At 33.1% G+C, this 15,948-nt stretch overlaps 3 protein-coding genes across 3 annotated transcripts; 1 reads left to right on the top strand and 2 right to left on the bottom strand.

The window, feature by feature from the left end:
- Window positions 1-2,129: 2,129 nt before the first annotated feature.
- Window positions 2,130-3,146, bottom strand: LOC110681763. Its single transcript, XM_021857887.1, has one exon. The coding sequence runs from the start codon at window positions 3,144-3,146 to the stop codon at window positions 2,130-2,132; it is 1,017 nt and encodes a 338-aa protein (XP_021713579.1).
- Window positions 3,147-8,919: 5,773 nt separating this feature from the next.
- Window positions 8,920-10,222, bottom strand: LOC110681981. The gene has a single exon (XM_021858178.1). It carries the CDS (start codon window positions 10,144-10,146, stop codon window positions 9,163-9,165), a length of 984 nt encoding a protein of 327 aa, XP_021713870.1. The 5' UTR covers window positions 10,147-10,222; the 3' UTR covers window positions 8,920-9,162.
- A 1,053-nt stretch (window positions 10,223-11,275) lies between these two features.
- On the top strand, window positions 11,276-15,947 carry LOC110681977 (probable polygalacturonase). The gene is made up of 5 exons (XM_021858172.1): window positions 11,276-12,096; window positions 13,874-13,994; window positions 14,205-14,379; window positions 14,655-14,725; window positions 14,870-15,947. Exons 1-5 carry the CDS (start codon window positions 11,641-11,643, stop codon window positions 15,502-15,504), a joined length of 1,458 nt encoding a protein of 485 aa, XP_021713864.1. The 5' UTR covers window positions 11,276-11,640; the 3' UTR covers window positions 15,505-15,947.
- Window position 15,948: the final 1 nt, after the last annotated feature.

The raw sequence follows: 15,948 nt of genomic DNA, 5'->3' as shown, positions 1-15,948 counted from the left end.
TTATGGGATACATTTTGGGGTTATATAATGTCGTTTGGAACCATATATGATATTATATGTTGTCATAAATGTTCGCGGTAGGCTAGAATTAATGAAATCGGTGCAAGTTGTAAAGTAGTAAATTGGCTGTTTAAAGGCAAATTGGATGGTTCCACCCATCCAATTGGACTCTCAGAGGGTATTAGGGACCATGGTTAACATTTCGACAAATTTTATTTCCTGGCGAAAAAAAAGTAAAAAAATTTCAAATTTGAAGGCTAATATCCACGCTTATTGAGAAATTTTTCGAGGTTTCGGAGCACGGTGTCGAAAAGGGTTGAGATTTTAGGGGATACATTCCGGGGTCATATAATGTCGTTTGGAACCATATATGATCATTAATGTTGTCATAAATGTTCGTGGTAGGCTTGAATTTAATGAAATCGGTGCAAGTTGTAAAGCAGTAAATTGGCCGTTTAAAGGAAAATTTGATGGTTCCACCCACCCAATTGGAATCCCAGAGGGTATTAGGGACCATGGTTAACATTTCGGCAAATTTTATTTTCCGGGCGAAAAAAAGTAAAAAAAAATCAAAATTGAAGGCTAATATCCACGCTTTTTGAGAAATTTTGGAGGTTTCGGGGCACGGTGTCGAAAAGGCTTGAGATTTTATGGGATATTTTTCGGGGTCATATACTGTCGTTTGGAACCATATATGATCAATATTTGTTTCCATAGATGTTCGTGGTAGGTTTGAATTTTTTGAAATCGATGTAAGTTGTAAAACGGTAAATTGATCGTTTAAAGGCAAACTGGATGGTTCCACCCACCCAGTTGGACTCCCGGAGAGGGATTATGGGACCATGATATACATTTCGGCAATTTTATATTTTGGTGAAAAAAAGTCAAAAAATTCCAAAATTTCAGGCTTAATATCCACACGTTTTGAGAAATTTCGAATGTTTCGGGGCCCAATGTCGAAAAGCATTGAGATTTTAGGGGATACATATCGGGGTCATATAATGTCGTTTGGATCCATATATGATCATTATATGTTGTCATAAATTTTCGTGGTAAGTTTGAGTTAATGAAATTGGTGCAAGTTGTAAACCGATAAATTTGTCGTTTAAAGGCAAATTGGATGGTTCCACCCAACCAATTGGACCCCCGGAGGATATTAGGGATCATGGTAAATATTTCGGCAATTTTTATTTACGGGTGAAAAAAGTCAAAAATTTTCAAAATTAAAGGCTAATATCCTTGCCTTTTGAAATTCTCTACAACGTGTCTACGTGCAATGATAGTTACAACTACGACACAAGATTTGGATGGATATAAAATTTCCTCTATTCAATTATTCCTTTTCATACTAGAAAATTGCTATTCATTTGAGAACAGGGTCACCTCACCTAAATTTAAAAAGCACGTGACTTAATAATGCAATATTCATGTGGGTTTTTTTTTATACTACACCAATAATCAAACATTTGGTGTACATGTTTGCTATAATTGCATTGCCCATTGCCATGCCTATTCAATCTTACTCCATATCGTATGTGTGACACAATTTTTAACTTTTAACTATTGCTGTTAACAATAAATGGTACATTTAAATAATTTTAGAATGGTCCTTTTCATGAAAAAAAATTTCAAAAAAAAGAAAATCTAGTGAATAAATCACCTTACAATAAGTATGATCATGGTCTAACTAAAATGAACTAAATTTGACAAAATAAAAATTATACTTCGTATTAGCTAAAATGTTTGATCATTTAAAAGATTATTTCTTTAATAAACCATTAAATTAATAAGCCAAGGAGCCAAAAACTAATCACCCAACTATCTCTGCCCAACTAGAAAAATATTGTTGTTGTCTTAATCATTCAAAAACATGCTCCACATATTCTTGTACTTTATAGTACTACTTAGTATCACATTTATTGTATTAATGTACAAAGATTGAATATTTTTACAAATTCAAAGATTTCCAATAAGTATCCATACAATTACACAAAGAACGAACTTTCCAATGTACTCCAAATTAAAATTGTATTGCTAAACTCAAAATCTATTATGTATTACACGAAGAACTTTCCATTACACTCGTAAATTACAATTACATAAAAAAAGGAAAACAAAAACTTACTAGTTTACACATGATATTCCTCTAATTGTATGTTCTTAGAGTTTAAAGGAATATAATCTCCTAGATAAGCATCAAGATGATCAGCTAAAGAAGATTTATCAATATTTTCATGGTGGTAAGATTTGCACACAAAGTAAATAACAGTTTGAACAACAAGCCCAAACAAAAATAACAAAGTCAACAACACCAAACACAATATTCCATAACAAATTTTCCCTCCAATTCCAACTGTCCAATCAATCACCTCTGCTTTCTCAAACAACATTTCAATTCCAACAAAACAAAATGTAAAGATCAAGAACACTGCTGTTGAAATTCCCATTTTACCCTTGATCAATTTTTTGCTCCTCATCATTGCTTGAATCCCATAAGTGTCTTCTAAAACAGAAATAACACTTGCTAATTGCCATATTACATTAATATATGTAAACCCAAGAAGGTATATTATGAAGAGTATGGATGATGCCAATTTTCCAAGAGAATCGCCGTTTGGAAATATGAATATGAACCATATGATAAGAGCTATCATTGTAATTATAAACCAGATAAAGTTGTATACGAACATTATGCCAAAATTCCATAAAAAAGTGATGATTAGTCTCTTCCAAACCTTAGGGACCACACTCATGATCTTTTTGTAAGTGATTTCCTTACCTGTATAGATACACGCGATTGTGTAGACAACTGCAGAGGTCGATAGGAGAGAAAATATAAGGAGGAATATGAGATAGGCAAATTTGATGAGCCAAAACGTAGTCCATTCTGAGAAGATCATGTTAGAAATCTTGTCATAAGCCGGGGTGCCTTGTGGGATGTAATCTAAGGTGGCCGTGTTGTTAATGATCTTACCATATATGAAGGTCGAAAACCCATCATTGGCTAGGGAAATGCAAGAGAGGGGGATGATCAAGGTTAGGGTGAGCTTGGTGAAAATTTTGGACCAATTAAAGATGATATTGAATGTCTCTTTGCATATACCAAAGAAGCCTAAGAATTGAAGATCTTCTTGCTCTCGATCCATCTATGAAGGTATGAAGGTTTTTGGATAATTATGGATTTAGGAATGTTTTAGACATTGAAGGAAATAAGGAGGTTTATTGCAGTGATATATGGTTCCTTAATTCCTAGTCAATGGCCAATTAGGAAGCAAATGAGGAAAAAGTCTAGCGTTGACTTTACTTTTTGAGCTTAAGGCATAACTACGTTTACATAGACTTGGCCAAAGTTAGGAAATGTCGTCTAATGTCTAGATCTAGATGTACATACTCCGTATAATAAACGGTTCAATGATTAATCAATCAATGATAATTGATATATATAGGTGTAATTGTGTAAATGTGTAATTATTGGTATGGAGTACATCTTTGTATATATAATTAAAAATCAACTTATGAGTTGTTTGGTACTTACCTTACATATATACAAGCTTTCTTACTTTTACAATTACTATTTTATAGTTCAACGCTAATTAATATGGTACTTACCTTTGAATAGGGTATGGACAAGTCAAGTCAATACAAGTCGGTTGTTCTGACCTATTGGCAATTTGGCAATACACTATCATAAAAATTAATTAGTACTATATCACATTTGGTTTGATTTAAGTTAATTAGTTTGTAGTACAATTTAGACACTAATCATTCAATCATATTGATGTAATTCAGATCCATATATTCTCCCTTTTATGCAATAATTTATTAGTAAAGACGTATACACAATGCATACTATGGCCCTGTTTGGTAATTAGCTGGTAGCTGATTGTATTAGCTGGTTATAATAGCTGGTTTGACTAGCTGGTTATAGTAGCTGGATTGACTAGCTGGTTATGACTAGCTGATTGTATAAAAATGTTTGGTAAATAGCTATTAATTGTTAGCTGTTTTAGTGTATTTAAGAAATAAAAATCTAATTGTACAGTAAGCTAATTTTAAAAAGCTCTTATAATGAGCTTTTTCTAAAAGAGATTTTTGAGCCTAAAAAGCTATTTTAATAACTATATACCAAACACCCAAATTAGTTTTTTTAATTGGTCAAACATCTAATTGAACAAAATAAGCTAAAATCTCTCTAAAAAAGCTTTTTACCAAACACACCCTATATACCCGATGAACATGAAGCACAATTCTAAAGAACGTGAAAATTAAAACAAAAGAGCATTAACTCCAATAAAATTAACATCATCTTAGCTATAGCTCTTAGCATAAATTGTTGGGGTTCATATATGTTCATTGGAATTAGTCATCATGTTCTTTAGTTTTGGATTTAAATGTTCAACGGATGTATAGTGAGCATTAAGTAGTGGCATACGTTTCAACCATTATATTTACACTTTTTATAAACTTGATCCAAATTATACTTCCTCTTTTATGTAACCCTCGCCTCAGATTATAAAATTAAAAATACATGATAAAAAAAAAAATTAAAACTGAAGATTTACGTACATCTTGTAAGTGAATATACGGTCCTTTCCTAAAATATAAAAAAATAATAAAAATAATAATAAAAACTATTAAACGTCTTAGCGACGCAATTAAAAAAAATAATACTACGTAATTGACGCGCTGACGCGGCCCCTTTCGCACGGCCTCCTTTTACCACCGCTTAGCTTAATTCGAATTTTCTTACTTGTAGAATGGGCTGTCTTTGGAAAAAAAACATCAAACACACACTTACCTTTTCTGCTTAATTTGTTTTGATCAAAATTATCTTTAACTTTATTTTGATTAGTCTTTTACCAATGGATATGAGGTGGGGGTGGAGCGGGTATGAGGTGGGGATGGAGCGGGTACGAAGTGAGATGGGACGGGTACAACTTAAATTTCACCCCCGCTTTATCACCCATGGCGGGTATGGTTTTTATCCCCATTCTCGCATCTCGCCCCACCACCCACGAAACCGAGATCCATTCTCGCCCTAGTGGGGCGGGGATAGGGCGGATCTCCTACTTGACCCGCCCTACTAATATCCCTACTAAATATAACTTAGTAGCAGGTCTCATTTATTATTAGAGATAGTAGATGAACCCTCGTCAAGGCATTTACGTTCAATCTCGGTACCACCAAAGCATACAAAGCGAAAGCTACCTAGAAACCTTTCTAAACATTCAAATTAAAGGTGATAATTTATTAGTAATCAATTCAGTAAAAGGCATTTGGGTAGTATACCTTGGTAGTTCGAGCAAATTGTCAAAGAGACAAGATATTCGTTCTCTCCTCACTCGACCGGTTTCATAGGAGTATCCAATACATCGCTTACTTTTTTTATGAAATAAAAAAGAAGCCAAAGTCGAGAAGGAAACAACCCAGAACGTACGCTAAGGTCCCATTAAGATTTGGGAGGCAAAGCACGCAACAAATTTGATCGCTAATGTTAGTCAATTACTATTTAATAATATGAATATTAATGTTTAATTTGTTGGTAATTACTCTAATTTGTGTACATTTCTTTCTTATGATATATTAGTATTTTTTTCTCACGAGGAGGGCTTTGTAATGGTGTACGTACCAAGTAACGCAACATACTAACATTCAACTTTAATTCTTAGTGTACTCGCAATTAATATGCATATCTAAAGTTTATCAATAATAGACAATAATAATAAAAAAAAAACACATGACAAGATCTATTGGATAACAAGTTCTATTGATAGATTAATTATAAAATCAAGGAACTTGTTTTTTACAATTAAGGAACTATAACAAATAATGACTTAACATAATTACCATGATCAATAGAATAAGATTAGATGACAATTAAAACATGCCTAAGCCGCAAATTAGTCTTCTATGCACTCTACATGTTTAATGACAAATGTGACAAAGTAACCCCATAAGTAGTTTGTCACGTCGCATACTTCAGGCCAACTTTTAAATGTACCATATTAACCCCACAACTAAAGATTGTGATACTTAATTCATATAAAATCGGCCTTCAAAGGAACGTATTCCCCAATGTACACTTCAAGATCATCGCCAATTGATATCTTGTCAATGTCCTCATTATGATACGATATGCACACAAAATAGAAGACTGCTTGGGCAACAAGGACAAAGAGACTAACCAAACTCCACCACACCACAATAAAAATTCTACTACAAAGTGTTTTTCCTATATCAATTCTATTTTCAACTAATTGTTCATTAGTTTTAAATGCTAAAATTGGCAAAACACAAAGAATTGTCACAAAAAATATAGCCAAAGCAGTTCCCATCTTGCCTTTGATTAATCTTGTACTCTTTTTCAAGGCTTTAAACCCACATGTTTTCTCCATTATAGAAGTTGCATCAGCTAATTGCCAAGTGACACTCATGTATAACAACCCAACTAAAAAAAATTGAAACCCTAAAAAGAAAAACTTATTTCCTAGTTTACCAAATAACATGAATAATATAGCCCATATCAATAATATACACGTGTATTCAAGTATCACGCAATATCTACACATATACGTGATTAAAAATGGTTTCCATGCCCTAGGAACCACACTTATGACCCTTTTGAAGGTGATTTCTTCATTGGTGTAAATACAAGAAATTGTATAAACTATGGTAGAGATGGAAATCATAGAGAAGATTATGGAGAATATGAAATAGGCCGTTTTCATAAGCAAAAAGGCGCTCATTTCCTTAGAGATAGAGCCAAAAATATCGTTATACCAGGGAGAACTTACATGGTTGTATCCTAAAGTCGACACATTATTGTAATGAGGCGTAAATACCCAATTATCAAGTAGGAAGATGCAAGATTGAGGGAGAATCGAGACTAGGGTGATTTGAATGAAGATTTTTGGCCATGTCAAGATGAGCTTGATTCGTTGAAGATGCCAAAAAAGCCTTGAAACACATCTTGCTCTTTGTTCTTGTTCATGGCCGTTAGTTTGGATAGGAGTGGTTGAAATGTGTTGAGGTTTGAGAGGATAAATTATAATTATCATAATATAATGCAATTAATTTAATACAAGTCAATTCCCAAAAAAAAAAAAAAAAAAAATTACAAGTCAACCAAAGACTACTTTGACTACTCTTTTAATTTGAATTTTCAAAAAAAAAAAAAAAAAAATAATGGTATTTTTGATAATAATAAACCGCTAATTCAGGTTTCGCTCTAAATAAAAATAATAATATTCAAAGAAGATAATGTGAGCAGTATATAAGGAATTTTGATAAAAAGTAGTGTAATTATGAATTTTGATTTCTTTTAACAATTTTAATAGCTCTGATATTGATTTTAAAATGTATGTCAAAATCACGCATTAATGTTTATACATTTTTTAATATTTTATTTTTAGTTCTCTTATATGACACAACTGAAATATTCGTAAAATTTACAAAAAGATGGGAAATTTGAACTTCAGAATATTCATGTCAAACGACTATTGACATTTCAATGAATTCACAAAGATGAAGGCCTAATTTGTGATAGGATGGAAATTAAGAATCGCTATTAAAACAAAGGAATCGGTCATAGATGATAAACATGAAACTAAGTATGAAACATCAACTTCACTACAACCAAGTCCTCCACTCCTCCATATGATCCATATTAAAATTCAATATTTTGTGTGATTGGTGTTAGGCTAAGTTTTTTTTTGGTTTTTTTGTTTTTTATACTCAAATTTCTTAGGATATTTAATCCACGCGGGATGTTCTTAATGGGAGAAAATGATAGCTACATGCCTACATGCTAACTAGGGGAGTTATATAAGTTGTAGCTAAGGCCAAGGATAATATATAAATATTATTCTAATTTTCGACAAATATTATCATAATTATAAAATCTGATTACAAAAAGGAAATAGCTTGTCATTATTGTACTAATTGTGAAGGTTGTAACTTAAATGATGTAGCTTACAGATTAATTAATGATGGGACAAATGTAGTCACTATGGATGCTTTATAAGAATTATAACACTTTCTTGGTTGATAAGAGTTTGCTACTTTTATTATGGATTATCTCTCTTTTATTTCCCATTAACAAAACCTACACCATAATTTTATAATAAAATTTCCACTACTTTGACTACTATATTTTATAACTATATTTCTCTCTTACATTAACAATTAAATATACCTCCAAAGAGCCTTCATATATAGCAACATTTATACTACTCACTCCGACCTTTTCCATACAGAAATTTATATATGCATGTGACAGGTTATATTGTGTGACCGGGATTAATTATTTAGGGGTTACTCAGTCAGAAATTACTTATTTAGGGGTTACTTGGTCAGTCAGGGGTTATTCTCACACAAAAACACGCTAATCGAATGAGTAATCTCAAAATAAGTAACGCTTGACCGACTGAGTAACCCTTAAATAAATAACCCTAAAATAATTAAAAAATTTATACTTAAAGCTAATACATGAATAGTGATAAAAGTTCAATGCATATCTCAGTTATTTTGGGATGGAGGAAGTAATGAATAAGATATGAATATTCACGAATTATTTTTCATGGATAAAATTTATTATTTATCAATTATTTTCTGTAATTAAGAACAACAATAAGGGATAGAAGGGACTAAAAAAATAAAATATCACTTTGCTCCCTACTCTATAATTTTCCTTAAAGTTTGCACATACCTACAATTGCAAATAATTACGGATAGAGTAAAACCGAAAATAGTTTAGAGTTTATACTACCATCAAAGCATTACCAATTAGACATAATTGAAGTTCATGGCATGCATGTTTATTTGTCCATGGCCCTATTCATGGGTTAGCATTTGTTTTAGAAAGTAAAATATAATTTAAGGATGATTAAATTTTGGCGAATACTTGATCTATATTTGTTTTTGTACGTGCACTCTTTTTTAATTGAAGCAACAACTTTTATTAAGTGCACTCTTTTATGCAAAATGAATTCAAACACAATAACTTACACAATTTTTTTGTCAGAAACACATACATTGATACACATCTTGTACAACATATTTAAACCAAAATTTTATATTATTACACAAACACAACCCGTATATAAATCATCGATAAGCTCGGCCTTCTTGGCTTCTTGTTATACTTGAATGAAGATCCTTAACTCACACAGCTTCATCCTTCAAAGGCACATTTTCCCCAAGGTACTCATCAAGATGTTTAGCCAATGAGAATTTGTCAATACTTTCATGGTGATATGATTTGCACACAAAATAGAAAACTGTTTGGACAACAAGACCATAAAGGGTAATCAAACTCCCTAACAATACTATACTTATGTATCCAAAACAAATTCTCTCTATAATTCCAAACCCATAATATTTTTGTACCAATACCACAAATGGCATTGTAACAAGGTTTAGCACAAAAAGTATGGCAAATGAAGTTCCCATTTTGCCCTTGATCAATTCTCTACTCTTTTTCAAGGCTTCAAACCAATAATACTTCTCTAATATTGAAACAACATTAGCCAATTGCCATACTATAACCATGATAAGGAATCCCACCAAGGCTAAAATGGCAAAGATGAACCCTATTATGCCCATTCCTAACCCCACCTGTCCACCGCCCACGTAAAACACCGTGATGAACACAATTGCTATTATGGTAAGCATTAAAGTGTAGGTAAACATTATGCAAAAAACGCATAGAAGAGTCATCATGAGTTGTTTCCATACCTTTGGAACCACACTCACGACCTTTTTAAAGGTGAAATCCTTGCCTGTGTATATGCAAGCAACTGTATAGACGACAGCTGAGACTGTGAATAGATTTAAACATACAGACAATATAACATAAACCACGTTTATAATCGAATAGATAGCCCATTCTGAGGAGGTCGAGTTAGAAACATTGTTTAAAGACGGAGAACCATCTTGGTTGATCATGGACAAGGTGGAGTCATGAGTGATCTTGTTAATGAGAAATTTAGAAATTCCATCATTGGCAAAGAAAAGACAATATTGAGGCAAAATAAAAGCAAGGGTGATTTGGAAAAAGATTTTAGGCCATGACACAATAATTTTGAATGATTTTTTGAAGATGCCCAAAAATCCCAGGGATTGAAATTCCTCTTGTTGAACATCCATGACTTTAATTTGGAAGTGATTTGGATTAATCGAATGATAAATTTTTTGGGTTGAATTCTTAATTGCCTCTAATTTGTATTATTATATAATGGAGTTGATTGGATACAAATCAAATCATTGACTTGGAAAATTATATCAAATGATCTACGGACTACTAAGTAGTTTCCCATCCATCTCTTTTGACTAGATTATATAATGATTTTTTGACCTTATCATCAATTATTATCAAAGAAAATTAATACTAGTACTATGTCTAATATTTTAATGTGAATGCAAGAAAAGTTATAATTCATTATTAAGGGCTTGTTCATATTTATCGAACTAAGATGAAATGAACTGAATTGAGCTGAAATAAATATTTTATGAAAGAAGGAAATTAAAAGCTGAATTGAACTGATTGAAACTGTATTGAGTTGAACTAAACTGAAATTAAGCTGAAGTGAATAGACCCTAAATATGATAATGACTTTTTTTTTTTTTAATTTTATTATTATGTAAAATAGTTAGCAAGCATGATTAGGACTCTAGTCTTTAGGTACTTTTTCATATCTAGATCTAGATTACTGGACATTTTTTTTATAGGTCTTCGTTTTTCTAGGAGACAGAACAGCCCAACTAACACAAACAATTAAATAGTTTAATGCTTTCAATCCAAACTCATGCAAATGTTACACAAACGGGCCCAACACCGACACTCTTGGCCCAATATTTAATTAACTGAAGAAACTTTTCTATGGTGATCTGGCGATAATGAATATCTAATATGGTTTACAAATTGGATTATGCGTGTAAATCACCGTACACCTAAACAATTACAAATTTACAAGTATGGAGTCTTCGCATGCTCCAACTGTGGTGAATTCAGGAGCTGATGTAGGGTGGAAAGTGGTTACCAGAAGAGCAAGAAATCACAATTTTTTTTTTTTTTTTAATTAGGACCGTCTTCTCACAAGACTGTGACCTAATTTATCAAGGAGTAAAAAAATAAGAAATCTTGCTATCCACATTAGGGCCGATAGTCTTATCAAATTTTGTAAGTACTACCACTATTGAAATTAAAAAATAATGACTATAGAATTTATCTTGTACTCCATATAATAAATTTGTAATTACATTGATAGAATATAAAATACTTGTATATTTTTAGGCCTAAACTATTAGATTAAGATTTTGGTTGAGTTGGTCCTATATTATGATATCGGAAATGTCGGTGTCCCTCCAACCGTCTTGGCTTTTTTTGCACTATTTCACTTTTTTTTTTTTTTTTTTTTTTCATTCACTAGTGTAGCTAGGTAGCTAGTTAGAAACTGCTTGAGAGTTGAGACCTTGAGTGCCTGACTACTGCCACCTTTCTTCTTTTTTTACACTTTATCTCCATGTAATCCATCAATTTCCCACCTCTCAATTTTCTCTCTCCAAAAACAAAAAAAAAACACCCAAATCAAATCCCTAAAATCCCACATTTTTCAACCATATAAAAATCCCCCATTTCAAATGGAAGATGAAAAACCATTACTGGGTACATTCTTCAATGGCGGAACCATAATTCGTCGACCAACATGGGCGTTTCTTTTGCTATTTTTCACAACTTTTGCCGTTTTTACCCTCCCTTTTACCACTAAAACGTTTTCTTCTCCTCCTTCTTCTTCTTCTTGGCCGCTTCCGGGTCATTCCGAGTCACGGGTTGATCCGGATTCATGCTCCGGGTTCTTCCGGCCCGACCCGCCGAGGAAGTTTGTGGTGTCAATCACGGAGTTTGGTGGTGTTGGAGATGGTGTAACTTCCAACACCGACGCGTTTCGTAAAGCTGTTGGGTATTTGAAACGTTTCGAGAATAAAGGTGGGTCCCAGCTTAATGTTCCTCAAGGAAGATGGGTTACTGGAAGCTTCAATCTTACCAGTAATTTCACGCTTTTTCTTGAAAAGGGTGCTGTTATTTTGGGATCTCAGGCATGTAATTTTCGTAATTTAATTGATTTGATTTTATTTTTTGTACTAATTTTCAGTTGGGTTTTTTGTAATTGATGATTTGCATGCTTTAATCTCTCAATTAATTTGTGGGTTTATGATTGAATGCATATTTGATTAGCTTTTCATGAGATTTGATTTGCTTTTTGTTGATAATTATTGTGAAAGTTTATGCTCTAAATTTAATGATTTGTGCATTTGGAGATTTTAACTTTTAAGTACGATATGATTGATGTATGAGAGAGATTATTGAGTTTAATTATGCTGTTGCTTGCTTGGTTAGCTGATCAGGTTTGTTGATTGATTTTGTTTGGAGAAAAAAAAAAAAAATGGATAAGTTATTAGTGGTTGAGTCTTTGAGTTTTGAATTAAAAAATTCATTTTAGGTTAATTGATGGTCTGAATTTTTGTCTTTGCTTGTTTAAACGTAATTCAATTTGAAGGTGTTATATGCTACTATTAGTAAGGTTAATGATCATCGTCTTGATAATTACTAGTTAATTGATTTTTATGATTTGGTCATTCCATTTTGAGTTTTGCAAGTGTTGTATGGTAGTGTAAGCACCATCTAATTGATTATTAGGTGCAATGTCGCTTTCGTTGCATAAATTTGAGGTTAATTATGCCTCATTAACGTCATAGTATCTTACTATATCGGTCACCATGAAAACGGATCATTTTATAACTATTAATTAGGATTTCAAGCTGCCCTGTTGTTACTTTGTTTCGTTATTATAGTAGCTTTTTATTTGGATTTTTTTGGTATATTGTTTACTCCATATTATAGTGCTACCTATAGTTATTAATGAAGATCATAGCTATGATTTCATTGAATACGTTGAGGGGTATGTTTATAACTTCTCGTCACACTCGGATACTTGTGATGCTCCATGATTGATGTTCAGGGATTTGTGGTTAAACCATATTGTTAATTTCATTTCACTTTCACTTAGAGGTGTTGTTTTCATATCCATTTAAAAGCAGGTGATAAAGTTACTTTTTTATCTTATAGTTGTATATTGACCTTGTAATTGTCAATGACTTCAGGTTGTTTGGTATAGGTTTAATAATCACGTGTTGAAGTATTGATGTTAATATTTTTTTTTTTTTTTTATATATGATTTTTGGAGGCTTGTCTGTATAATTTTGCATTTCCACTTTTATGTGTGTATTTCTCTTTATTAATTTTTATTGCTACTCATATCTGTTGATGTAAATTGGTAATGAATGATAATGGACATCAGCAATGAAAAATGTGTTTACTAGTACTAAAAGTAGGTAGCATAGCATTATCATGGACATTTTACATGGATGACATTTCATATAATTGTGTACATGATGTATTACTGTTCCAAGTCTTCCAACTTTGTAGCAAGTTAGCCTTGAGTACTTCCACTCTCTTAAAGTGGAATTTAACTTCTAATTTAGATATGTGGTGTAGTAATTGTTCAACTTTGGAACTTAATTTAAAGAAGCCCATATCACTGGTCTTGCTTATGTGAAATTTTGATGCTTGTACCAAGAAACTTTCTAGTTGGGACAAGTAATTTCCTGCTTAATTTTGTTGTTCCTCTTATTATTTTAGTCTGAATTATTTATTTCATAAGCAACAGTTACAACTTTCCTTACAGAGTGAATGTTTAAGAGTTGCTGTGGAGTATGGACTGCACTGACTTTATAAGTTGTTTTTCGTGATTGAGCTTAGCGGTAATTATTGAATCAGCTGTTCCTAAACATTAGTTTGCTTCTGTATCAGTAGGATCCAAAGGAGTGGCCGATCATTGAGCCTTTGCCATCATATGGAAGAGGAAGAGAGAGGTTAGGTGCCAGACATATTAGTCTCATCCATGGAAACTCCATCAGCAATGTTGTCATTACAGGTATCAGTGTGTCCCTTGATTATTGTTTTATATACCTTAAGTCAAACGAACTGGTTAAAATCCACAAGTTTCCGTGACTCATATCAGATGAGCAAGTTACCAAATTAGCATGTTCCAATTTCTAGTTTGCATTGGTTTCTTACTACAAGCTGTGATATTTTCTGGCAGTATGTTGACATCTCATTGGTCTTTTAACCTTTTTATTTCCAGGACAGAATGGGACAATTGATGGACAAGGAAGAATGTGGTGGGATTTATGGTGGAACAGAACACTGGAGCATACTAGAGGCCATCTTGTTGAGCTTGCTAATTCTCATAATATCCTGATTTACAACCTCACATTTCGAAATTCTCCATTTTGGACCATTCATCCTGTGTATTGCAGGTTCGAACAGCCCTTGTAACCATATTCTATTGCTGGCAGTAATCTTTGAGGAATCATAAAAATAGAGTCAAGATATTGATAGTGCGATGCTAATCATGCTATTGATGTTTTTTCTGTATAAAGTTGTTGCCCTCTTAGAAAATAAGGGCACCAAATTTAGAAATCTAAGTCAAATAAAATTATCATGCAAGAGTTCTTCCTACATGCTACATTCCTAAGGATGGGCATTAGCATAGTTTTAACAAATTCACAGGGATTTCTTTTTGTTGCTTCAGGAATGTTGTAATCAGGAAGATGACAATATTGGCTCCTCTAAATGCCCCAAATACAGATGGTATAGACCCAGGTAATGTGGCAAAATTTCTACAAATTGTTTTCTGCCTATTGTCTTTTTCGATATTGAACGGGGGGGGGGGGGGGGGGGAAATGAATAAAATAAAATAAAAATTCACTGTCCATGATAATTCAAGAATGGCAATTGAAACTGCAGATTCAAGCACAGAAGTATGCATTGAAGACTGTTACATTGAGAGTGGGGATGATCTTGTGGCTGTGAAGAGTGGGTGGGATCAATATGGCATTGCCATGGCACGTCCCAGCTCAAACATAATAGTGAGAAGAATTTCTGGCACAACTCCAACATGCTCAGGTGTTGGAATAGGTAGTGAGATGTCTGGTGGAATATCTAACATAACCATAGTTGATATTCATGTCTGGAATTCGGCGGCTGGGGTCAGGATTAAAACTGATGTCGGGCGAGGAGGATACATAACGAATATCTCAATATCAAACCTAAGATTGGAGAGGGTAAAAATACCCATTAAGTTCAGTAGGGGTGCTAATGATCATTCTGATGACAAGTGGGACCCAAAGGCCATTCCCAAAGTTGGTAAGGTGTTTATCAGTAATGTAGTTAGCTTGAACTCGAAGAGAGCACCTGAAATACTTGGCATTGAGGGTTCACCTTATGAAGGTATATGCATGAGAAACGTAAATATTTCTGGCCTCCCCCCATCAGCTAAATGGCACTGTGAACATGTTTCCGGTTTTGCAAGCGAGGTGTTTCCACCTCCATGTCCTCAGTTTCAAGTTGATAGTTCACCGTCATCATGTGGGTTTACATGAATGTTAAACTAGTTCCCAAGTTATCAGACTTCAATCATTTCCTGCAGTTGATCTCAAAGATCATAAGTTCATAATGGTGAAAATTGAAGACACAAAAGAGGCTTGAAGATATTGGCTTATACTGTATCATACCATACTTTCAGGGCTCAGAAGCAGAAAAAATATCTTTACTGATGCAACATCAACCAGCACCTTCCAGGCCAAGTGAGCTTTTGTGATTTTAGAAACCACAAGTTTTTGTTATGACAGATACAGATTGATGACCAGATTCCAGCCCGATGGTTCGCTTTATTGTATTACTATTCGTTCAATTTTTTGCACATTTCTAACTTGTGATGACTTTGGAACACTTATTCATCTCAAGGAGGAATACAAACATCGATACGTGTACATGTTGAGTAGAAATTTTTTCAAAGCCGAGAAATCTAATTATCAATTACCAAT

Source organism: Chenopodium quinoa, unplaced genomic scaffold (assembly GCF_001683475.1).
Source record: "Chenopodium quinoa cultivar QQ74 unplaced genomic scaffold, ASM168347v1, whole genome shotgun sequence".
Taxonomy (NCBI): domain Eukaryota; kingdom Viridiplantae; phylum Streptophyta; class Magnoliopsida; order Caryophyllales; family Amaranthaceae; genus Chenopodium; species Chenopodium quinoa.
The sequence above is the reverse complement of the archived record's forward strand: the minus strand, read 5'-3'. Positions and strand labels throughout refer to the sequence as shown.

Excerpts from the sequence above, each read along its gene's own strand:
- LOC110681763 (XM_021857887.1), bottom strand. The coding sequence starts at position 3,146 with ATGGATCGAGAGCAAGAAGATCTTCAATTCTTAGGCTTCTTTGGTATA.
- LOC110681981 (XM_021858178.1), bottom strand. The coding sequence starts at position 10,146 with ATGGATGTTCAACAAGAGGAATTTCAATCCCTGGGATTTTTGGGCATC.
- LOC110681977 (XM_021858172.1), top strand. The coding sequence starts at position 11,641 with ATGGAAGATGAAAAACCATTACTGGGTACATTCTTCAATGGCGGAACC. Across the intron at positions 12,097-13,873 it reads CTGTTATTTTGGGATCTCAG|GATCCAAAGGAGTGGCCGAT; the intron begins GCATGTAATTTT and ends CTGTATCAGTAG. Across the intron at positions 14,380-14,654 it reads ATTCATCCTGTGTATTGCAG|GAATGTTGTAATCAGGAAGA; the intron begins GTTCGAACAGCC and ends TTGTTGCTTCAG.